Source organism: Leptonychotes weddellii, chromosome 13 (genome assembly GCF_054177405.1).
Source record: "Leptonychotes weddellii isolate Sample4059 chromosome 13, ASM5417740v2, whole genome shotgun sequence".
In the NCBI taxonomy this organism is placed as follows: domain Eukaryota; kingdom Metazoa; phylum Chordata; class Mammalia; order Carnivora; family Phocidae; genus Leptonychotes; species Leptonychotes weddellii.
Window position 1 is genome coordinate 62101713 of NC_138381.1, and position 24638 is coordinate 62126350.

At 47.4% G+C, this 24638-nt stretch overlaps 1 protein-coding gene across 1 annotated transcript in view; it reads right to left on the minus strand.

Moving 5' to 3' along the window:
- ZNRF3 (zinc and ring finger 3) overlaps positions 1-21679 on the minus strand; it is a 125633-nt gene extending 103954 nt beyond the window's left edge. The window contains exon 1 of the mRNA XM_081801876.1: positions 21127-21679. Coding sequence (XP_081658002.1) covers positions 21127-21426 — 300 coding nt within the window. The 5' untranslated portion in view covers positions 21427-21679. The remainder of the gene's footprint in view (positions 1-21126) is intronic.
- Between the last annotated feature and the right edge of the window lie 2959 nt (positions 21680-24638).

The window sequence follows — 24638 nt, forward strand, 5'->3', positions numbered from 1 at the left end:
TTAAGCTTGGCCAAACACACCTTTAAATAACCAAAGCCTACTGCAGACTTCCTCGCCTTGATACCAAGAATACAGGAACATGACGGACCACAAAGAAGAGACTGGGATGGCTCAAGTCCACAAGGGAGGAGAAAGCACAAAGTTATTTCATTTTGTTCCCTCAGTACCTTTCTGATCCAAAGTCTAATGGAGAAACTGAGGCTCCCAGATACAAACCAGATTTCACCAAATTCACTGCGTAAATGAGGAAAGTACATGGGGCAAAAAGAAGGTGACTTCTCCTTTTTACTAAACTACATTTCTAGGAACCTAAGCACATAGACCTGATTTGCATAATCATTCTATACCAGCAAGAGCATATTTTAGTTTGTCTTCTGAGAAAATCAGTACAGCGAAAACCATCCTGGTCTGAAGCCAGAGCCGGTGGTAGGGTTAGTTAGCAAACCCAACAGGAAGCCCCCAGGACAGGCAGATACTTAAAGGCAGTTGGCTCCTGGTCGCTGTCCATTCCCAGAGGGCAAGTTTCCACAAAGAGTTAAGATCAGGGAGAGCTTCAGAGCTTTGGAAAGGGATTCAAAATCAAAAAGCATTCTTCAGACAAGTGTGCCTAAAAAGCCCAACGGAGCCACTTGGCCCTCGCCTGGGAACCAGTGATCTCCACTAGACCATTAACTTCATCTCTGCTCCCTGCCCAGACAGATCTAATCACCAATTTTAAAAACCCAAACTGCAGTCACGGGTCCTATCACCGTATTATCAATGCAGGCTTTCCCTTTCTTGAGCAAAACAAATTGCATCCGACTGACCGCGCATCTAGCAATCCAGCTAAGCCTGGGGAAGGAGTGCGAAAGCAGAATGGATTTGCTCCCAATCCTACTTCTGATCGGGGGCGGGGCAGACACATCCCATAGAACATGGGGCAAACGGATGCTCCGTAAGCATTGTTGGAAAATGCAAACATCACCCCATACAGGCCCCAAGCGTACTAATTCAGCTGTCTCGGACTTCCTTCTGCCCAAATTTCACTAGCTAGTGACAGCCCACTTACCCTCTCCAAAGCAGACTTGCACACTACCCAACACTACTTCAATATGTGCTCCCAGGTAGTACTGGCTCATCCATAGCATGGATGGCCTGCACCGTGGACCAGGGGACACAAGGATGCCACCAAGATGCCCCAAGGAAGGCAAGTAAACATAAGAAGCTTGTCCGGGGTTCTTAGGAAAGAAATCTGGCCTTCGATTAACTCTCAGTTAACTCTATGGAGCTGACCTGCAGCCAACGGCAATGGCATGCTGCCTTCTCTCTCTCTCTCTCTCTCTCTCTCTCTCGTTTACCCTTCTTCTGAACTATCCTTTCCATCAGCTGTTGTTTTAGCTGACTATAAGCTACTTTCAATGTGAAGTTACACATGCTACTTAAAAAAAGCATGGGTACCAAAGCCGAATATAAATGACCCACTCTAGTGGTGCTCTCCAACAGAGCCAAATAAAAAATTAACATTATTTTCACGGTCCAAAAGTAGTTAAGGTAACATCTTAGCTTCCAATCAACAGTGTATTTAAAAAATACCCACTTCCCACCAAAAACTCACTAACTCAACAAGAAACACAAAAGTGACCTGAGATCTACCTTAGAAAAAGGCTTACCTGGGTTCCTAAGTATACAACCACAATAGCCAACGGGCTTTCATTGTATCTTTTGTTCATATGTAATTTTTGTTAAAATAACATATTTTGTAAAATATCTCATCAACCAATTCAACAAGTGCAAGTATGCTAACGTCCGCTCTGGACCGTGCACTAGGGACAGTTAAAAAGTTCTCCCGCAAATCATCCCCACAGCTTGCAAAGGGGGGGGGGGATGGAGAATGGGGCTTAGGTTTCAAGACAGCCAATGATGGAGCAATGAAACTCTGCAGAGAAAAAACCTACAGTGTCCGTAACCAAATCTGAACGTGGCACTGGGTTGGAAAACCAAATCAAAGCAAAATCTTATCAACAAATCCCCATGGAACCAGAGCACAGGAAGGCACGGACACCATCTGGGCACCATGGGGAACAAAAGATCACCACCTGCTCCCACAGCAAGTCGCTCGCACATTCTCAGACCGTCATGTTCTCATGTACAAGAGACCAGAGAGATTGGGGGGAAATTAGATAAGACTAAAATAATAGTTGAAGGCTAGCACAAAACCATGCCAGATAAACTGTCAAATCGAGTGTGGCTGTGCCATTTGGCATCTGGGGGTTTTATGTGAAAATGACTTGGGGAAATCTTTCTCCAGGTGGCAATTAACATTTTAGCTCAAATTCCCCCAAGGGAAAGGGAACTTTGGGGAGGGGGGTAGGGAAGCAATCGGGTGTGACCCAAAGACTGCCGAGCACAGAGGAAGCCCTCAGTCCGGGTCTGCTGAATGAAAGAATGTAAAAACCCAAGCCGGAGGCTCTGCCCTGGGCCCCCGCTAAGCAGCAGCACAGCTCCCCGCTGTAGCTGCCAAGTTTACCCGGTTTACCTGACCACCTCAGAGCTGGTTCCCCAGACTATCTTTCCCGCAGGACTGTGAGGTCCTCGAGGGTGGCGATTTTACAGCAGCGACAGCGTCCAGCACCAGCCCGTATGAAGCATTTACTGTGTACTCACATCTATTACCTCACTTAATCCTCACACCCCTTTGGAGGTAGAGGTACAAGCTATACTGTCCCATGTTAAGAGATGAGGATACAGAGGTTCAGGGGGGTTGGGTGACCTGGCCAAGATCAAAGGCAGTAGGCCTGTCTAGCTCCGGGGCTGTGCTCTCCACCTGTGTCCCTTGAGTGGCAAGAGCCCGGTCAGCTCTGAACTCTCAGAACGCGACACACTGTAGATTTTAGCCTCAAGAGGTTTTCTTAGCTGTAAGGGGTTCATCGGATTTGCCAGCCTTACACTACCTTACAGTGAGGTTATAAACACACTCCTGAGCTCCAGGCCAGCTCTCCATTTGCTAGCTGGGCTAAAACCTCTCTGCACCTTGGTGTCCTCATTTCAAAGAAGAGGGGTGAAACCTCGTATTACTCAGAATCCTCCCAAGGATCGAGTGAGACACATGGCGCAAAGCCCCAAGGGCAGCATCTAACATGGCATTCGTTCGTTCGAATGTTTCACCAACCACCTATGTGACCGTCAGCCCTAAAAGGCTTCCATGTAGTAGGAGGCAGAGCTAGCAATGATGGCAGCAGTCATGGAAAGTTCCAGGCTCCTGTCTGACAGGCCCAGGTAAGTAACAGCAGCCGAGAGTTCAATAACTTGGATTGTTTCACAAGCAGAATGTTTACCCAGAGCCCAGGCGGGAGAATCCACCGTCCTCTGTTCTGTAATTTGTTTTGATTGGTACAAAGTTTTCTTTTCCTTTTTCTTAATGGTTTAACAAATCTGCATCGCAACTCTGTTTTTCCCATCCCTGAGACTGAAGTCTATGATTCTCTATTACTTTCAGCCAACAAGTCTAGCAGAGCCAAATGGAGCAAGCCTGCAAAGATCAGGAGAGAGTTCTGTCTCTCTGTACTCCCTGCCCCAGCTACGGCAGTATCTGCTGAAGTTACATTATAAATCATAACTTGCTGAGGCCCGGTCAACACGTGCAGACAGGGCAGGACATCGCAGCCGGGTCATCCATTAAGAGACACCTCCACACACATTGCCCGGGTCTCCACACTGATCTGAAAGCTTTCACGGCAGCCAGAGAGCAGATTCCTGAGCCAAATCCGAAAAAAAACTCAGCCTCTAGAAAGTCAAGGGACGAACAGGAGTGCCTCAAGCAATCTCAAGCAGGCAGGATGATACGGAGAGGTGGCCTTTACCAAAGAAGCTGAAGGGTCAACCTTGTGTGAATGCAGCCCAAGAGCCTCGCCAAAGCTGCAAAGGAAACAAAAATAAACCAACAGGATAAAAGGAAGGCTGTTGCATGAGGAAGAACTTTTGCTCCAGTTTAAAAAAAAAAAAAAGAGAGAGAGAAGAAAAGAAAAGAAAAAGAAAGCACACACTGAAATGATCTAAAGCTGCCTATAAATATTTGGGAACATCAAAGGCGGTCCTGTTAAATTAAAAATGCTGTCACACAGATAGGAACTAGCCTCTAGCACTGCCAGCTTCAACATGTGAGCCTGTGATCTGAGGAGTGAGGGCTCAGCTCCTCAAGAAATCTGATTCACTAAAGAAAAAAGTGAGTGAGCAGTTGAGTTTTAATAAGGGCATTAAATACCTGAGGAATGAGCTAATTAGGGTTTAACTCTTTCAAGATTGTCCGGGCTCTTAAGAACGGTGTAAAGTAAGCTCCCTCCAGAATCTAGTTAAATCGGCCTCAAAACCTGCAATGTAAAAGAAAAGTATTAAAATAGCACCTTAGGACTTCAAAGCTGATAAATCCCACCAGGTCCCCTCAGATCACTGGCAGAGGCCGAGTGGAGAGAAAAGAGGAGGCTAACCCGGAATTGTTTTTCTGAGATGAGGTTAGGTTGCTTGTTTATATAGAGGCTTTTTTTTTTCTACTTGGACTAGGTAAGAGCAGGCTCACTTTCTAATATGAGATTCATTCTACCCTATGAGTGTGCCCTTTACCCGAGACACTCTGAGGGTGTTGAGTGGGAAGTCCTTCATCTACCGACTGTGCTCATTCGCTCGCGTGCCACACAAGACATTATGGCTGAGCCTCCCGAGACACGCTCAAGGTCACTCCAGGAAGTCACCCAATGTTCCCTGCACGCATTCTGGATCAGAATCCTCAGGAAACCAGGAAGAGTCCCCAGTTAGGAAAGTTCCATCAGGACAGCAGATCCTTTCAGGAGCAAGATTCTTGGGTCTTGACGTAAAAAGAATTGGAACCTCAGAGACAGCCGGAAGAAAAGCTCACCTGCACAAAAGGAGAAGGGGCATCTTTCCATCACCCAGTCTCAGGAATGTGAGAGAAGGGGGCAGACAGAGATGGAAACTACCTTCTCCATTCAAGGAGAGGAATGCACAGCCCAGTCTTGGCAGAGGGTGGTGGGGGAAAGTTTAAAACACACACACACACACACAAAACCCCCACAATGCACTCCTATCATTCCCATTTTTAGAAAAAGTCAATGTGTCTAATTTGAGGGTTAAGATTAATAAAGTATTTGCTTTGGCATAATTGCACACTGATCAAACCAAGTGCTGAAGTCACTTGTGCTTGCCACAGGCCCCACATAATTAGGCCCCCAGAGCACAGCCTGAGCATATCACAACATTCCACGTGCCCTGGCCGGATCCAGAGGAGCACTCAACCACCCTGCTTTCCTTTAGAGCAGTCGTGCCCGTATGCAGGCCATGTGGCCTCAGCAACAACAGGCAGGCCGGCCTAGAAATCCAGCCTCCAATATAGGGGACTTGCAGCTCCCATGCATGCGTGTGTGCCCACATGCCCAAAACCGACAGAGCTCAGGGTCGGGCCAACGATCTGGCTGTAGGGCGCAGGGGTGAGCAGATGAAGCTACAGCAACGCGCACCTCCCAGGAAACAGAGGTCAAAGAGGGAAGTGGGGACCAGGGAGGAACGAGCCTCCTGAGCCTCTTGCACAATGCTTAAGGGCCCCCACCTGGGGAGAAGAGATACCATCTAAGTGGTAAGACACTGAGCATCTTAAGAAAAGATACCCGTGCTATGACTTCTTCTCAATGAGGAGCACTTCTGGATTTTTTAACCTTGATAAACTACCACTTTAGAATAAAAATGTTCAACCACAGGTAAGGAATGTCATGAAACAACGTATATCATTTTCTTCATCATCATCCTCACCCTCACTAAACACCAACTGTATGCTGTGAGTAGCTCATTTAATCCTCACAACTCTAGGAAAAATTTCTCTCCAATTTACAGATGAAGAAACTGAGACCCAGAGAGGCAAAGTTACGTTTCCACGGCAGATAACCGGGTTCAAACCCAAGGCAGTCTTTCCTACCAGCAAAGGAAATCCAGGGCCACTCCTTCTGCAAAATTTGTAACTTGCTTTAAGGAACCTGGCGAACCCTGCGTGTTTACGTAGCAAAGCTAAAAACTGCTGCTCCTAACACCCCTGTCAATGGTCGATGACACGGAAGTGTTCTCCCAACTCCTCCCAAATGCAGCTGGCTCAAGGATGTCCCTGTAACACAGAACTAAGGAGAACTTATACCCAAAGCAGGTTAGAGTCCAAAAATTAACTTGTAAGTTGGTTCTTAGGAATACATGTGTTATCTTCTCCCATAAAATGGTGGTGTCATTTCTGCTCCACAAAAAGCCTACCCATGCAATTACTGATGTACCCAAGGTTTGAGGACCCCACTCGAGTCAGCTCATCTCTTAAGAGCTAATGCAAAGCAGAAAAGCAGCCAGAGCAGAGGTCAAGGATCTGCATACTAAACTCCTTATGTCCCCTTGGTATCTTGTTGCATAATGTTACACACAATTCTAACAAACACGGTTCCCTGGTTTTCTAGGAATGAACGACAGAAATCAGAAGCAGCATCTAAGAATTACTGAGAGAGAAGCAAAGAAGAGGGAACAACTTCTACAAAGGTGCCACATCAGCTCCCAGGAAGACGGCCTCGTGCACTGAACAACTCCAGGGGGTGCCCTTCATATCTGTGGTCACCCTGGATCCACCTGAGGGCCAATTTACAGCAAGTAGAAGTCACATATCTTGAGGAAGGAAAGCTCTTCCTAACTCACACAACGAGACCCCTCAGGCTGGAGTGGGGGAAACGTCACAAGATTGAGACACCAGCCCCGCCCTGAAGGAGGATCCAATCTAATGGAGAATCACACAGCTGACCCCAAGTCAGCAAGCAAAGACTAAATGTGTGGTCAGCCTCCCCTTCTAAAATAGTAAGTTTCCATTCAAAGGGGTGGGGGTGGGGGGGTTGCTTTTTCTGTTTTGAGCCTTGAAGGCAAGCCCCCCACAACATAAGACTGCTTGAGCTGATAAGCCTGTGAAGGTCCCAGCCTCCAGTAGCTCAGCTCTCCTTCTGTCAAGAAATGCTAGGACAGCGGATGGTGCCGTGAGTCCCATCCTGCTCTGCCAGTCGGGGCCCCCGTCTGGCTTACTAGACCTGATCAATTCCCTTCCTGACATTTCACTGCGTAACACCAAGCACCGCAGAATTAGTCATGCAGGGCACCATCTGCAAAGGGGCAAACAGCGTTCTAGTGTGGGGTACCAGCCTCCTCCTGTCCTAACTCAGCCTGTCAAAGCTTGAGACCTAGGCATCTGAAGGTCCCACCCCTGGGTGATGGCACCCACAACCTGGGTCTTTACTGAATATAGGAGAATAAGTAGGGGAGAGGATAGGCCTTCTCGGGATGGGGAGAAGAGGGGAATGAAGATAAAGAGCTGGGGGAGGGAGAGTCCCCCAACCATCCTCCCCCCCTCATTCTTCTTTTCCTCCCTCTCCTCTAATCAGCTATCATTAGGTTAGAGTTATCTGAGGGCAGGGGATGTTGGTGGCACATGAGAGGAGGGGGTTGGTAATATTAGGAGACAGGAGGTTCCCTATTCACCCTGCAGCAAGTAGGAAAGACATCTGTACATGAGATATATAGAGATATAGATACAGATATATAACATATGACATATATGGTCTATAACATCCACAAGTTCGCAAGAGGAGGATGAAAACAGCCTTGCAAAAGTAAATTAAGAAAATTAATTAACGTTATCTAAGCATGTAGTAAGAATTCTAGAGTTTTCTACAGTATCTTCCTGCAGGGACACCTATGGGGAGTCATTTTACTTAGAACATTCAAAACCATTCTGCCCCCATCCCACTGCTGTTTCAGAGCCTCCCCCTTCCACAAACAAGGTTGGCATGGCAACCCAAGCACCAGTCACCGTGGTCCCTAACCACATCCGCCAGGGCTTGGCATGCTGAGGCGTGTGCCAACTCTGTTGTCTGTAGGGCACTCCTGGCCACAGTACACAGCAAGCTATAATCAGGGCAGAAACCAGCGCATTCGTATAGAACTCGACTCAACATAAATATTCATTAAATGGGAAAACCTATGGTGATGCAATGTTGAGATGGCAAATTTAAACACAAGGGTCAGGAAACGCAAAAAATTACCACTGCCACTGGAACTTGAAATCACCCACACGCATATTTAATGCCACAAGCGAGTTTCTACGTGTCCTAGAGATTTAAACCTAATAACACCAAAAGTTCAAAACTACACATTAGCTGTTTGTTTAATTCCCTGGGATGGCATTTACTGATAGTCACGGGAACATTTCCAGAGCAGACATGCCATGAAGAGGCATGGAAGGAAACCCTCTAGTATAAGTGAAATAAAACACATTATGGACCCTAGAATCTTCCTGAAGGTCCCAGTGCCCAGATGATAGCCACTATTCCACAAAAACAGCAACGATAACAAAAAAATAATCTCAACATGCCAACATGTTTATAACCAAGCAATAATTGAATAATTCCCAGATGTTTATAGTAGGCCCCATAAAGAGTAGAAAATCAAATGTTTATGAAATTGAAATTTCTTCCACACGAAGCCTGCTGGCCTCTTTAGAACTACTACTATAGTCCTTTAAAACTCTGCTTCCCACCCAGCACTTAAAACACAGGATTAAAGGAGCGCCTGGGTGGCTCAGTCGTTAGGCGTCTGCCTTTGGCTCAGGTCGTGATCCCAGGGTTCTGGGATCGAGCCCCGCATCGGGCTCCCCGCTCCGCGGGAGGTCTGCTTCTCCCTCTTCCACTCCCCCTGCTTGTGTTCCCTCTCTCGCTGTGTCTCTGTCAGGTGAGTGAATAAAATCTTTGAAAAAAACAAAACAAAACACAGGATTAAGGCCCATGCCAGAGCTTCCAAAGGCGAGCAGAAACAAGGTTAACAATATGGTACAAATTTAAGTAAAGACCCACATACAGTTGCTTCCGATGGGTCATACTGGAGCTACATAGAAGTTTTACTGTTCCTCAAAAGTACCTGTTTCCTAAGCATCACCAAAATATTAACCAAACTTAAATAAAACACACTCCCTAAAAGTCTATAGTCAGGCTGAGACCATCTCTTCTCCAGCATGCTTTGGACACTGTACCCAGGCAGTCACACACCGGGCTGGAAGGAATTAGAGAGGACATCATCCCCTGGCCCACACCTCCTTTTCCAGACCTGGAGAGCAAGGGCAAGGTGAAATTACTGTGAGAGTCTGGTCCATCCCAAGTATTTGGAATAGCCCTAGGACACACCCATGTCTGCAAGTGGCTTGTGAATTGTTACAATCATAGAAAGTTCTCTCAAAAAAGCCCAGTCTTTTTCTGGCCACACTGATATCCCCATCACTAAGTATTATGATCTAGAAGAAGGATTTCAATTTGGTAAATATTTGACAGTTGCATTGCAAGGGATGAGTAAGACACAGTCCCTATCTACTGGGAGTTGTGATCTCGTGGGGAAAAGAAAACATGAACAAGGGAATAACTACAATGAGGAATTTAAGACCAGCTGCCAAGTGAAGGACAGAGCACTTTGGTTCAAAGGAACACACTGGTGGAATAGGAAACGCATGGTGGGAAGGACTGGACATGTGACCCCAGTGCAGGTGAGAGCCCTAGGAGAGAGAAAGGCGGGGTCGGGAATGTGGGGGCGTAGAAACGTATTACAGTAGAAGAGCACCTGGAACGAGAGGCACAAAGGAAGGCCCAGGACCCACTCAGGGAACAAGGGTGGAACGCAAAGGACCCAGGTCTGCAGCCCAGAGGCTGGAACGCAAAGGACCCAGGTCTGCAGCCCAGAGGCAACAATGAGAGGGAGACTTCAGGCCCAGGTCCCCTGTGTGCTCAGCTAGGTAGTCAACAGTGGGACAGTACTGAAAGATTTTGATCAAGGTTGTGACGAGCTCCAAGGTTACCAACCGAAAAATGAATCTGGTGGGGAGAGGAAGAACTGACTTGAAAAGCGAGAATTTGAGGCATGAAGAGGGAAGGTCGAGAAGGTCAGCAAGGAAAGAGGAAATCCAGCATCCTCTTGAGTGCACCATTTCCCTTTTGACTTGGCCACAGGCTACCTTGATTTCCATTTTGAAAAGGCTTTGCAAGTCAAGATTGCAACATCCTTTACATGCCATTGGCTGTCTTACTTACCACTGACTCCGGAATACTGAGGCACTTTCTGAAAAGATGAGAAACCTCTGGGTACCCCGTGTCATTTCTAAAAATTGCATAAAGGCGCCGAACACACGTGTCACATGCATTTAAGTAAAAGTGTACAGTTAGGTACAAAGAAAAGCAGTCTATGTCAAGTATGGGACAAACCTTGGCAACCAGGACAACCTGAACGGCAGTTGGCCTGCGGCAAAATCCAGGGAAGGCCAGTCCCAGCTGAGAGAAGAAATAAGATAATAATACAGGTGAAAGTACACTGGGGACCCTAACCCACCAGGCACATGGAAGATTTTCTGGAATTCAACCAGCGGAGTGGGATGCTGTCCAAGAAAGACGAGCACTGGGGAGCCCCAAGACCACACTTCTAATCACAGCTTCTCTTGTGACCAAAGGCTGGAGGCCCTTGCCCACAGTCCCCTCACTGTAAAAGGACAGCTGAGCCACAGCATTTTCAGGGCGCCCTCCAGCTCCAACAGGAACTCTAGAGGTCAAAAGAAACCAAGGAGCAAAAAGAGAAGAGGGGCAAAGATCTTCAAGAAGGCACAGCCTTGACATCACCCTTCGAGAAGAACACGAGAAAATGGAAGCCCCTGTACCAAAGCAAAAGGAGCACTCTGGTCCCACGGCCATTCAGCCTTCCCCAGCAGTGTAATTAGAGGCTCATGGGGTCCACTGAGGCATCACCATCCTGCCACAGATGGGCATCAGACACGCTGCATGGTTGAGGAGGGAAAGAAAGGAGGCTCACGGAGCACCACATAAATGCTTTCAGCTTTGGGGCGCCTGGGTGGCTCAGTCCGTTAAGCGTCTGCCTTTGGCTCAGGTCATGATCCCTGGATCCTGGGATCGAGCCCCTCATCAGGCTCCCAGCTCAGCAGGGAATCTGCTTCTCCCTCCGCCCCTCCCCCTGCTCATGGTTCCCCCCCTGCCCCCGTCAAATAAATAAAATCTTTAAAAAGAAAAAAACAAAACAGAACGCTTTCAGCTTCAGAACTTTCAGAGTAAGGATGGCAGACTCCAGTGCCCACAGGGGCCAGACGTGGGTAAATGTAATTCGCAGTGAGTGAAGTAAACCAAAGCAACGCAACAGAGGCTGGTGAACTGGAGGGCCCACGTCCCATCTGAAGGGCACAGTTGCCACTCCACGGGGGCAGGTGAGGCTGCGCAGAAAAGTGGACCCAATGTTGCCGGATCTTTTACTTTTGCAAGAAGAGCCACAGCCCTAGATTTTTATGTAAAATGTCTAGGTTTTTAGCAGGGATCAAAGAAAATACCACGAAGCGGTTTTCAGCCCTTGGTCCTGCTGTCTGAACAGCAGCCCTGGTGCTCTGGTGCTTGGCTCTACTTGATCTCCGCCCACCGCAAACGGACAGCGCCGCTCCGAATGAGAGGACAGATTCATAGGGCCTTTCTGGACCTAGCCTGCTCTCTGCGAAAGCGGCACAGCACAGAACCGTGGCTGCAGAAGCAGCACCCTCCTGGGCCACAATCTGCTGCCACAGGGTGTGCTGACAGCTCAGTGGTGCCTGCCGTGAGCTCTTCTCTAGGCCTCTGAGCACAGCCATCTGCCTGGACAGCCGCCCTCTCCCTGCCCAGAACACACGGGCGGCCTGTTGCTCCGGAAGCGTGCTCAGATGCACCTACAAGGGAGGACCCACATACCACGTCGGGCACCTTCCCTTGGATAGAGACATCAGTCATAACTCAGACCCTCATGGGAGAGGAAAAAAGCCAGTATTTTACTACTCACTAGTAGAAATGCACTGACCTGCACATGGATGAAGTCGCCTTCCGGAGTTTTTTGTTAGAAACAGATACTAGCTGTTATGAGCAGGAATAGGTGGAAACTTGTATGCCAACCTGGTGGGGGGGTATAAACTAAAACCACTCTTCTGCAGAGCAATCGGACAACACAGAGCAGGAGCATTCAAAATGTTTATACTGCTTGACCCCATGGTCCTAATTCTAGAACTTTATCCTATGAAAATAATCAAGAAATGGAGAACAGCCATTCCTTAGAATAATGGAAAACAAGAGTATGTTACGCAGACACTAAAAAGGTTTCAGAGTGGTTAGCAACAGGAAAATACTCAAGGTGGACGAAGGGTTATAAGCACCAAGTAATACTTTCTCACATTTTCCTTTAGAATACCTCCAAGACGGGGCGCCTGGGTGGCTCAGTCATTGGGCGTCTGCGTTCGGCTCAGGTCATGATCCCGGGGTCCTAGGATCGAGTCCCACATCGGGCTCCCTGCTCAGCGGGAAGCCTGCTTCTCCCTCTCCCACTCCCCTCTGCTTGTGTTCCCTCTCTCGCTGTGTCTCTCTCTGTCAAATAAATAAATAAAATAAAATCTTTAAAAAAAAGTCTATAAAAAAAAAAAGAATACCTCCAAGACTACAGGAAAATGAAAGGAAAGCTACACCAGAACACAAAAGGTTAACAGAGGTTCTCTTTAGGTCGTGGGATTTATTTTTTCATTCATACTTTTCTGTATCTCCCAAGTATTCTACAATAAACGTGTACTATTTTTACAATTAAAAAATAAGTTACAGGGGTGCCTGGCTGGCTCACTCAGTACAGCAAGCAACTCTTGACCTCGGAGTTGTGAGTTCGAGCCCCACATTGGGTGCAGAGATTACTTAAAAATAAAGTCTTAAAAAAATAATAAGTTACAGATGATTTTTTTTTGAAGGAAGATTTTGGCCCTGACTAGAAGCAATGAAAAATGAATCTATCCTAACATTTTTGCCTTCTCTACCAAAATACATCAAGTCCTCAGGCAAGCAGGTCAGTGAGCTTTGGCTTTAGGTGACCCCTCAAGATGCTTACTTCAACTCTCAGCCTCAGTTTCCTCTGGGGCAAATTTCAACTGCCCAAATTTGTATGGGAGAAATCTCAGAAATAACATCTGAAAAGCACATGCTGTATCATGGGTGCCGAAAAGGCAATATTTTTCTCTACACTGTATCCACAGGACAAACTCAATAAATGTCTGCTGACAAGTTACCAAACTCAAATTCAAGTAAAAAATCAAATTTTAATCAAATTCTTACAGCACTGGGTAAGACCTTACACACACCCAACTGAGCATGACCTTTACTTACTTACTTACTTACTTACTTATTTGGCTCCATGTCCAGCATGGAGCCCAAGGCAGGGCTTGAACTCACGACCCTGAGAGCAAGACCTGAGCTGAGATCAAGAGTCGGACACGTAACTGACTGAGCCACCCAGGCATCCCATTTTATTTATTCGTTTATTTATTTATAGAAAGTGGGGAGGGGCAGAGGGGGAGGGAGACAGAATCTTAAGCAGGCTCCATGCCCATGGGGCTTGATCTCACAACCTTGAGATGATGACCTGAGCTAAAATCAAGATGCAGACGCTCAACTGAATGAGCCACCCAGGAGTCCCCCACCCTTACATTTTTAAAATGCAGCAGCTTCACCACAGAAATCCCCATTCCCACATACATTTTTAAATCAAACTGTAGGATCCTCAAAGTCTATTTTCACCAAATCAAGTCTACACATTGAGTTTCTGAACAACCATATCACACTGGCTGCTGGAGAGAGAAGGGGGGATTAATACCAAGCCTTTTTTTTTTTTAAATACCAAGTCTTAAAACACATCTTAAGGGTAATAAAAATAAAATGCTCTCCCTTGAACCACAAGAGGCCAGCTGACCTCATTCTCTTCACACTATCATGAGTCAACAGAGCTGCTAAAAGTCAAGACTTTAAAACATCTCATTCAGGCTACAAATGGAACAAAGAACCTCTACCCTTTACCTCCTCCCTATCCTGTTTGACAGGTATAAAAAGGCACGTCTCCACAAAGGGGTTATCAGCTTTAACCTCAAAGGTAGGTAAAAACGAGTCAGAAAAGGCCAGAAGGCTCAAATCCACATACTATGTCCTTACATACATGTTTCTTCAGAATGGGTTGCCCAGACCTAAACTTTGCACCCTGCACCAGCTGGTCCCTCAGTCTCCTGTAGATGTGTCCTACTGTGGAAGACTTGTGGTCTGCATGCTGTCTGCTCCCTGTGGGCGGGGAGAGGGTCCTACTCATCCCCCACCTGCTACCTCACCTCACCTGGGGTCTGGTGGACAGAAGTTGTATTCTTCAGCACCTGCAGTGGGTTTTTACAGCCAGGAGGATGGAATGAGCAGGGAGAATCCACAGCTTTAGGTTCTTGCAATCTTTTAAATCAAACAGGGAACATGCAGTCTGTACAAAGTCAGAAAGGTACTGAACCTAGGCTACAGTCTCTTTGGAGAAAGTGATGCAGACTTCGAAATGGCTCTAAAGTCAGCCACAGGAAGGAGGGACTTTCCCAATAGCCAAAAAACAAGGGACGTGCCACTGAGTGACAGTTGTATACTTCAAGTCATTGGTCCCTCTTCCCAAACTTGGCAGATTGGCCCTTCGTGGGAAAAACAAGTTAGAATGAGAGAAGGAAGGAAGGAAATAAATCTCTGTAAGCGTAGAGCGTCTTCTCAGTTGAAGTTACAGCCTCACTTCTTGGTCAGTGATCCTGGGTTATACCTGACTCCAAATTGCACCATCAATTCCCATCATCTCATCCCAAGCAGAAGCAAGCGCCAAGTGAAGCAGTCTTGTAAAAACAGAAATGGCTTAGAATCACACAGCCCTGGTTTTGAATCTTAGCCCTACCCCAGACGTGCTCAGTGATGTCGAAAGTAACTTCACTCTCGGAGCTTAGTCTCCTCATCTGAAAACCTGGGGCATGCTGTCTAGCTTGCCCATTAAATGTGAGCAGAGCACCGTGCCCAGAGCCTGGCACACAGAAGCAGACCGGCACAGATATAGCAGCAGCTATCTTATAAAGCTCTGACAGAGGGAAAGACTGAGCAAGTCACAAAATCAAAATCAGAGGAGAAAAGCAACCATTTAGGGGTGCCTGGGTAGCCCAGTCGGTTAAGCATCTGCCTTCGGCTCGGGTCATGATTCTACGGTCCTTGGATGGAGCCCCGTGTTGGGCTCCCTGCTCAGCGGGAGTCTCTTGGTCCCTCTCCCTCTGCCCTTCCCCTCCCCCGAATTGTGTGTGCTCTCTCTCAAATAAATAATAAAAATTAAAAAAAAAAAAAAAGGAAAGAAAAGCAACCATTTAAACCCAAAGTACTACTTAAAAAGGCCTGGCTTTCCCCAATGATACACCTGATGCTGAAGCGTGCTTCTGCAGCTGCGCTCCCTGGCACACTCAGCTGAAGCGCAGCCAAAAAGGACAGAAAGGCTCCAAGCCTGGGAGTCTGGAGACCCAAACAGTTATCAGGGTCATCTCTACTCACCACATGCCCTGAGCAAGGCACTTCACTTCTCTGGATCTCCTTATCTCACACATTAAAGGACTGAATCTGTTCTTCCGATTATCAAGATTGATTTAAATGTCATTTTTGTCATGAACTGTAAATCCACATTCTCCAGACTTGGGAAATGCCAACAGGAAGCAAAGTTTTCACATGGCACATACTTAGATTAATGAGGATTCTGAATACCAAACTTTGACTCATTTCTACGGACACTGGGGTTGGGCTGTAAACTATTCTCCGTGGGTTTCTGTCCATCCGTAATGGCTGTCCACATTAGAACTTTCTCAATACTCCATGTTTTATCAAGTAAAGAACACCTACAGACCCTTATATTGCCAGGTATCCTGCCCCTTAACATGCACACACACAGGTTACTCTCATGCAATCTGCAGTTACAATACCAGTGGGTCCACGAGAACCAGAGAGAGGTCCATTCTTTCCATCTAATCAGGCAACTTTCTGGAAATATCAACCAAAAAGGAAAGATAATCCCAGAATATATTAGCCACGTCAAAGGAAGTTACTCAAGTCCCTTAAGACCCACTGCCTGTTTGATGTCCATTCTAAATCCATCATTCATGCACCAATTAAGTGTCTGATAAGTGGCAGACACAGGGGACCAGGGGATGGATCCAGGGATGAGTAAAAACAAACAGACCAATGCCCATGGGGCCACGGGCCACAAGAGAAGGTGTGAGGAGTTATTTTTAAGGCATTTCAACGTCGAAAGATGCTCCATTTCATTTTCCAGGAAATGATGAAAAGGAACACATTTACAGTCTACTCTCCCACATGCTGCATTCAGATTGCCACCTTTTTGCGCTAAATGCAAAAATTCTTTGAGGGACTATTTTCTCACTTCACCCAAGGATAATGCATTTAACTAGTACCAGATGGATGCCCAGGAGAGAAGTTAATTCATTATAGACAATGGATGTCTTGGGAACTAAGGGCTCAATTCCATGGGGAAACCCACTTGGGAAGGATTTTCATTTATCCATACACATGTCTGTCTCTATAGAGACTGTGGACTCCAAAAACCAGCAATACAGTGTCTGAAAATAGGGTTTTAATAAACCAGATGAATATGCCCAATGGAGACACAAAGACCTGTAGACTTCTCTACAACTCTTGCCAGCCTGAGCCCCACATCACTCCAAATTCTTAGTAATGGACTCTTTGATGATGAGTATTAGATCAGTGCTTCTCTTTTTCCTCCTGGGGAGAAGGGGCAGGACAGAACCCCAAAAGAGGCAAAACTGTATCTTCTCAGGAAAACAGAAGAGTACATCCACAAGTGCATTGTGTATATAACTGTGTATATAATTTCAAGGGTTCACAGGCCCTCCCGGGAAGTCTGTGACCTTCAGGTTAAGAACCCCTATACTAGATTGCTAGAAATTAGACTCAAATTAATGCCCAAATCTAACCAGCCAAGTTCTACATATTTGGCAAAAACAGAAGCAAAGGGGCCAGACAGACCTGGGTTTCGATCCAGGTTTTATCATCTGCTAGCTGGGTGAGGTTGGGGTAAATCAAATTGCCTTTCTCAGCCTCAGTTTCCTCATCTGTAAAATGGGTTAACAGTAGTTGCTAATTCCATGTTAAAGTCAGGAGGCGATGAGTAAAGACATAATGTGCTTGGCAGAGTGCCCTGTACACAATAAATGGAGGCCATCACCACCTTCCCTCTGGTCTGCAGATTCCACGCTTAAACCTCCCACTCCCATCTGCATCTCCATTCGGCGCTGCATTAACAGCTCCCATGGGATCTTAGAGAACAAGGCAGAAAATAAGGGCCCCTAAGAATTCATAAGGTCACAAAACACAGCCTTAATGTTTTCCCCCAAATCAAATGCTTGGTTTTAACCTATGAAGGCCCTTTGACAAGACAGTCAGCAATCTCTTTCTGTGTAAATCCAGATCAGCTGCCAACACACAATTGTTCTATGAGGCCAAGTCAATTTTTAGAGGCAGGCCTCTTAACTTAAAATGGAGATGAAAAGAAAAGGGTTTGATCAAATACCGAACTGCAGAAACACACTGACAGGGCAACAAGGCAGAAGAATTAGTTTCCTAAAATTATTCTCTGTGATGCCCTTAGTTAATATTGGATATTTAAGGATGTCACTCAGTCCTTCTAACCCACTACCCAGCTTCCCCCGACCCCTCATAGCTAAAGGCGCTGGCTTAGTTCTTAAATATTCTCAACTTTCCTCTGCTTTCAAGACCATTCAACACTTAACCGAGGATACAGAAAGGCCAATTTTAGAGCTACACAAAACCTATCATTCAGAGTCCTACAAATGAATTTCTCAAGCGTTTCTAAATATTTGACTTCAAGGGGGGGGAAATGCTTTTCCACTTTAAAACAATCTTTCATCTCTAGCAATGCAAATTTTCTTTGTTTGTTTAACCAATCCACATACCACTAGCCAGTGCTTAATCAGGCCTTTATTTAACATCACTAACCATGTGAGTTGTGCAGCCAAGTCTGAAAGTTTCAGATAATGATCTCATAATAGCAACAAATTGGTTCAAAGATGAAATATGTATCAATATGTCTAAGAACGCTTTAAAGTTCCACACTTCAGAATGACAGAACTATAATTCCTCCAGCATTCACACTGTATGCCTGACACTCTTATGAGCAAATGGACTTCAGTGCTGCATGAATAAATAAGATAATATAATTAATTAATAGCATTTCATATCCACACAGTTTTCACTATTTCCACAGATGAAGATGTCAAAAAAGAAAAAAAAAATCTCTCTTCTTAACAGAGCACACTGGTGACCTTGGGGAAGTTATTTAAGCCTAAAATGCACAAGAAGAGAACCAAGAATCCTGGTGACTAATCCCAAGGTTTGAATTACTATCTCTCTCTGACACTCACACACACACACACACACACACACTCTCTCTCTCTCTCTCTCTGTCTTAACCAGGCCCCCCCTTCCCCTAATCCATGCAAATGACAAACAGGTACCCTAATTAGAAGTATCTGGGGCAAACCAGACTATGATAAGGTATCTCCCATCATTGTATATAATAGGGAGCAAGGAAAAACAGTAATACAAACCAATTTCCTATCTTAGAACTCTTAAAGAGACTCCCGAACAGGTCTTTTTCTCCCCTTAACCACGAACAACAGCACTATCGAACCCCACTGAAAATAAACAATGCTTCAGTGCCACTGTTTAGGTTTAGTTACAGGAAAATGAACTGTGCTCTGAAGACCATAAAATACTAAATAGCAAATCACACACGGTTATTTTAGGATAGTAAATAAAAGGAGGTTTGAAAAGTTCAACAAGGCACTTAGAAAACATGATTAATCTGAAGCTGAACAGCAATTTGTTTCTTCTACCTTCTCATTTTTCATACAAAACGTTACATTCCCTCTCAGCGGTCCTGAAACACCAGCTTCCCTTACAAAAACATTTTTCAGGGCTGCTGACAGGGGCCACACCGGTTACTGCAATCAGGCAGTCCTGGAAGAACTAATAAAAGCATGCCAGCCTCTGTACACAGCCCTGAGAGCCACGCTGAGCTCGTCTCTGCACTTGAGAGGTTCAGCAAGTAGGCCCCCACAACAAAGTTATTAAAGATATGGAGTGAGAACACCAAGAAATGACTATTCAGGCAGCTCAGATAAACTCACCAACACACTGTGCAGTTATAAAGGAATTAAGGACACCTATTAGTGATTGCTTAACAAGTCAACTTATTAAATACCATTTAAGTCATTTTTCTTTACTTAGCAACTGTTGACTTAATTGGGGGGGGCACTAGGCTAATGGACTACAAAAGTTAGATAAGCACTTCAAAAAGATTCAAAAGAGAATAGATTCCTTCTGCCAAATTCATATATTCTCGCTCTATTTACAAGGATAAAATGGCTACAAATGGTGTGCTTAAACTGCTAATTTTGTATTAAATGGTGAACCCAAGATTATCTCCAAAGCCCAGCACTACCCATAATGGATAGCCCGCCAGACAAACTACTGTGGACAAAGAGTCCAAGTTTAAAACACTGCAGATAAAAATCGCAAATTTCAAAAGTCTCCTTCAAAAAGTGAAGTGCCATGTTAAAACATCCTTTCTCTTAGAAGGCTGTAAGTCAAACATTTCTAAAGCCATCAGGGCACAGTGAAAGCCTCAAAGAGAAACAAGGAGTCACAAGGAGCAAGCTTTAAGATTCAAACTATTCTTGAAAGCTGCCACTAAAATGTGTAGGAATCTTCAGCAGACCATCTTCTCTAAAGCTTACAAATTAAAGACCGTAATTATAACATGAGCAAGGAAAAAAGTCCAAAAGCCTTTAAATATGTAGTCACAGGACTCAAACATGTGTTTCCCCTTCTATTCACCCTGCAGAAGTTTAAGATGGGGATAAGAGTCCTGTGAGGCAATGCTGCCGATTAATCGCCTGGCAGGGGTGCCTCCCCCAGCTTTGTAAGGACACACCTCTAAGGAGCCAAGCTGCACAGCTCCTTGTCCTAGCCACGCAGGGCTTTGAGCATGCACCACGGGAGGGGAAAGGAAGAGGCTGCCATGCAATCATCCATACAGTTTCCTTCTCTTCATTCATAACTCATCCAAAGTAAAGCAGACAAGGCCCCAAGCTTAGAGCCCTGCAGCCATCCCATCACCTCCAAAAGGGCTCCAAATCAAGCCAACCATTTCATCGCCCGCATCCGAGGCATGCATATTAACCGCCGTAAGTGCGCTGGCAGTCTACTAACAAGTTGATAAAATCATAGCCAAGGAAGCGGGAAGGCATCTACCCAGCTCAGCAACCGCAGAGACTTCAGCTCAGTCCCTCCTCCAAAGTGTAGGCACGGCTTAAAAGCTCCCCTTCGCCAGCTCCCTTTGGAATGCAGACCTCTCTCACTGGGAGCAAGGTGGGGAGGCCCTGTCAGTGAGCGACCCTGTCTCCCGATTTCCAGAATTTCCAGGCCCTCCGCAGAAGTCCTTGGCCCAGGAGCGGGCAGGCAGTCTCCCTCCCACCCTCTGTAATCTGAGGCACGCAGCGAAGGCTGCCTTCTACGGCCACTCCAGGGCACTCGCGATCCCCACTCCTCGGCCAGCTCCCCCTGCTTCCTTGCCTGCTGCTGCTTGTCCAGAGCCCTGCAGGGGGGTCAGCTCCCAGGTGAAGCTGGCGGCAGGTTCCAGGAAAGAACCTAATGTTGTACAGCCGCAGACAAACCTGGTTAATCTCAAAAAGAACATGCAGGGATGGAAAGCAAAGCCTGTGACCTGAAACAAGCCACCCCATCCTTCATCACTCATCTTTCCAAAGTTGGCATTCAACAGGTAGTTCCAGGACTTCCACCTGAGGCAAACCGAAATGCCCAACCGGCCCAAGGGGGCCGGCCCAACGTGGGTATCCGGACCCGGGGTCCCCCTCCCGCCCCCCGGACCCACAGGAGGCCGAGCCCCCACGTGCACTCGCCCCCCGCTGCGGCGCGCTAGAGGCCACGTCCCGCCTGCCGGCCGGGGAGGGATGCCGCCGGCCTCCACGCCGCCCCTCCCGCCCGCCCGCCCGCCCGCCAGCCCGCGGCGGGGTCGGCGGGCGCAGCCCCCGGAGCCATCTTGTGGCGGCGGCGGCGCGGGGCCCGGGCGGCGGGCAGCTACCTGCACGATCTCGCCCTCCGCGCTGAGCGTGGCCCCGGCCCGCGAGAAGCGGCCCGTGAGGCCGGTGGTGTAGGTGGTGTAGTCGCCGCTCGGGCTCGACTCGAAGAGCACCACCTCCACAAACGCCGTCTCCTTGGCCCGCGCCGCGCCGGGCCCCGCGGCCGCCAGCAGCAACCCGAGCAGCAGCGGCAGCGGCGGCGGCGGCGGCAGGCGGCGGCCGCGGGGGCCGCGGGGGCGGCGGCGGAGGCGGCGGCGGCGGCGGCCCGGGGCCCCTGGGCGCCCGCCCGAGCGCGGCCTCATGGTCCTGCGGCGGGAGGGCGCGGAGGGCGGGCGCGGCCGGGCATAGTCGCGGGCCGGCGGAGGACCGAGCGCGGGCGGACGCCTCACAGCCCCATCGCGGCGGCGGCGGCGGCGGCTTTGTGGGTCGCAGGCTCGGCTCGGCTCCCCCGGCCGTCGCGCCGCGGCCCTTTCATCTGCTCCACGTGAGGGGTTATCCCCGCCCCGGCAACGTCGTGACCCGCTCTCCCCTCCCTCCCCGCACTCGACCGCCGCGGCTGCCGGGGGGAGCGGGAAGGCGGGGCGGGCGCGGTGGGGGGCGGCCCGACGGCCGGGCACGCCCCCGACCTCGCTCCGCCCCTTCGTCCCAGTCCCGCCCCTCGCCCGCCACCGCCTGCGCTCCACCCCATTGTTCTCGCTCCGCCCACCGCCTACCTCTTGCTCCGCCCCATCGCCCTCGCTCCGCCCCCTCATCCTCGCTCCGCCCCCACGCTCTAGCTCCACCCCTTCATCCGCGCTCCGCCCCCGGCGGCAGACATTTCTCCTTACCGTTGCCAGAGTTCGGCGGGAACCCTGACAGCATCCTGCTGCCAGGCGACTGCGTTCTCTCTGGAGGCCCCACGCCTCCTGGTCCGGTGCGGTAGTTAGGGCCTTGTCCTTCCCGGCTCTGCGGCCCCAATCCATAGTTCCCAGGAGCCCGCACCAGGCTCTCCACCCTCACCCCCACCTCTAGGATCGAATGGAAAAAGCCCCCGCGGGTCAGAGCCGTTTGCAGCTCAGCGGTGCCGGGACGCGTTTGGTTCTTGCCCCGGTGTCGCTAAGATAGTTACTCAACTGGGGGGCGGAGTTGGGGGCCATTTAGCCATGGAATTCTGATGGAGTCCATCTTTCTGCAGCCCAAAGACTGTAACTCAAACACCCTCCAAGAGGGGTTCTGAAACTTTGAGTCTCTCCGTGTGCAGAAGGCCAGAGTATTCCAACACCATCAGTCTTTATGCACAGAATGATGGCTGCCAAATTAATGTACCAAATACGTGCTCCAGGGCCCAGGGGTCCCCAATCGTCCAGGAGATAAACTTTTCAAGTCCCCACCCCTCTTTGGAACACGCCTTTTCTGTCCTCGTCTAGTCCTATGAGAATCGAACCCTTCCTTCAAAATTGAGATTCAATTTCCACTTCCTCAGTGGACTTTTCCTTCTCTCAGCAAAATGGCTTTGTTCAGATATTCGCAAATATTTGGTTAGGATGATCTGCTTCTACTTGCTACCACACCCAAAATATTAAAAAGACAAAAAGAAAACTCAATGAGTATTGTCTTGGGTAAACAACTTACCAAGGTTACATTTTAGAATAGAAAAAATATTTTCAAAATGTGGAATAGAAAATACACTTGCAAAAATCCACGGATCTGCATTGCCACATTTGGACCACCCAGAGTTTCTGCTTAGGAGGGAGGCACCTGGGAAAGCAGAGCTCAGAGTACAGCTGCTTTGTAAGTTCCCTCAGAACCAAGCTGAACCAGTGCTGGCTGGGTCTGGGCAACATCAGTCCTGATATCTCCCCCTAGGTGGCACAGTCCAGTCATTAAGGGGGAAGTCAATTACTACAGCCCACCCATTGACACTTTGCAATATTTAAAATTCAAGGTCACCATCAACTGATGAACAAGTCAATAAAAACAATATATCCATACAATGGAATGAAGTACTGATACAGAGCTACAACATGAATGAACCTTGAGAACATTACCATAGGTGAAAGAAGCCAGTCACAAAGGACCACATAGCATATGATTCCATTTATATGAAATGTCCAGAATAGGCAAATCTACAGAGACAGAAAGTAAATTAGTGGTTGCCAGAAGCTGGAGGGAGGCAGGAATGGGTAGTGACTGCTAATGGGTTTCTTTTGGGGGTGATGAAAATGTTCTGGAATTAGATAATGCTGATGGTTGCACAACTCTGTAAATATACTAAAACCTAATGAATTATACACTGTAAAATGATGAATTTAATGGTATGTCAATTATATCTCAATACAGTTGTTAAAAAATTTCAAAGCCATTAGTGGTATTTTCATGAAAACACACACACATATACCTACACACAGGATACTGTATAAGGCTATTCTCTGCTCTTTTGAAGGCTTAGTTCAAATCTCACACCCTCGGAACCCAGGCTGCTCTATTTAAAATGTCAGTGTACCCCCTCTCCCCAAATCCCAATCTCCCTTGGCCTGCCCCCAGCTCTCCACCCCTGTGGCATTTATCACCTTCTAACATACTAAATGATTTGCTTACTTATTTCTGTCTCTCTTCCACACCCCACATACACACATGCCAGACAACAAACTGTATATTGGCAAGGATCTTGTCTTGATCACTGACTTAGGCCAAGGCTGCCTGGCCCAGAGTAGGCACTCGAGACATATTTGTTGCATGAATTAATGACTAAATGAATGAGTGATAAGCTCATCATTTTGTATCCCTCCCATTTTTCAGACATTTGGGGCAGCTTGTTAACTAACAGCTGCTTAGGAGCACTGGACTTCATGGGACCAAAATAAATTCCGAATGTGGAGAAGAGCAACAGTCCTTCCCCTCAAGGACTGCAACAAAAACCTAGACAAGGGTCAAAAAAGAAACTGACTTCAATTTTTAAAGCTCTGTTTAAAGAAATACATGGTTAATAAAACACAGGCCTGCAACACAAAGGTAACACAATTCATCTCTCACCAGTTGTAAAACTGTTTAGAAACGGAGATACTTACTGAGTAATGTAATTTCACCAAAATCTGATGGGCAGTGAGGGGAGATAGGAAATAACTTCAAATAAGAGATAAGACCCATTGGCTAGGAGCAAGGACTGGATCGAGTGATAGGAATGAAGAGAAGTCAAACCCATTCATTATTTTTCATGGCACATCCCTAGTTAGGACATCCTGAGCGTAACTTATCTTGTTCTTTTCTCTACTGATCAGACGCAGCTCAGATGAAAATAACCAAGAACAGGTGCATCAGCATCAGTTAAAGCTGCCAGACCTTTGGCAAATCTCACTGACTTAGGCCAAAAACCACACAAAGCTTTGGGAAATGTTCCACCATCAATGTTCTATTTATATGACCAAAGAGGGAAGTATAGGGATTTCAAATCCATAAACATATTCTTTAGTACCTAAAGAGACTATATCTGTGCTAAGTAAAAACAGACATGGATATTCACCGCAGCGTTGTTTCT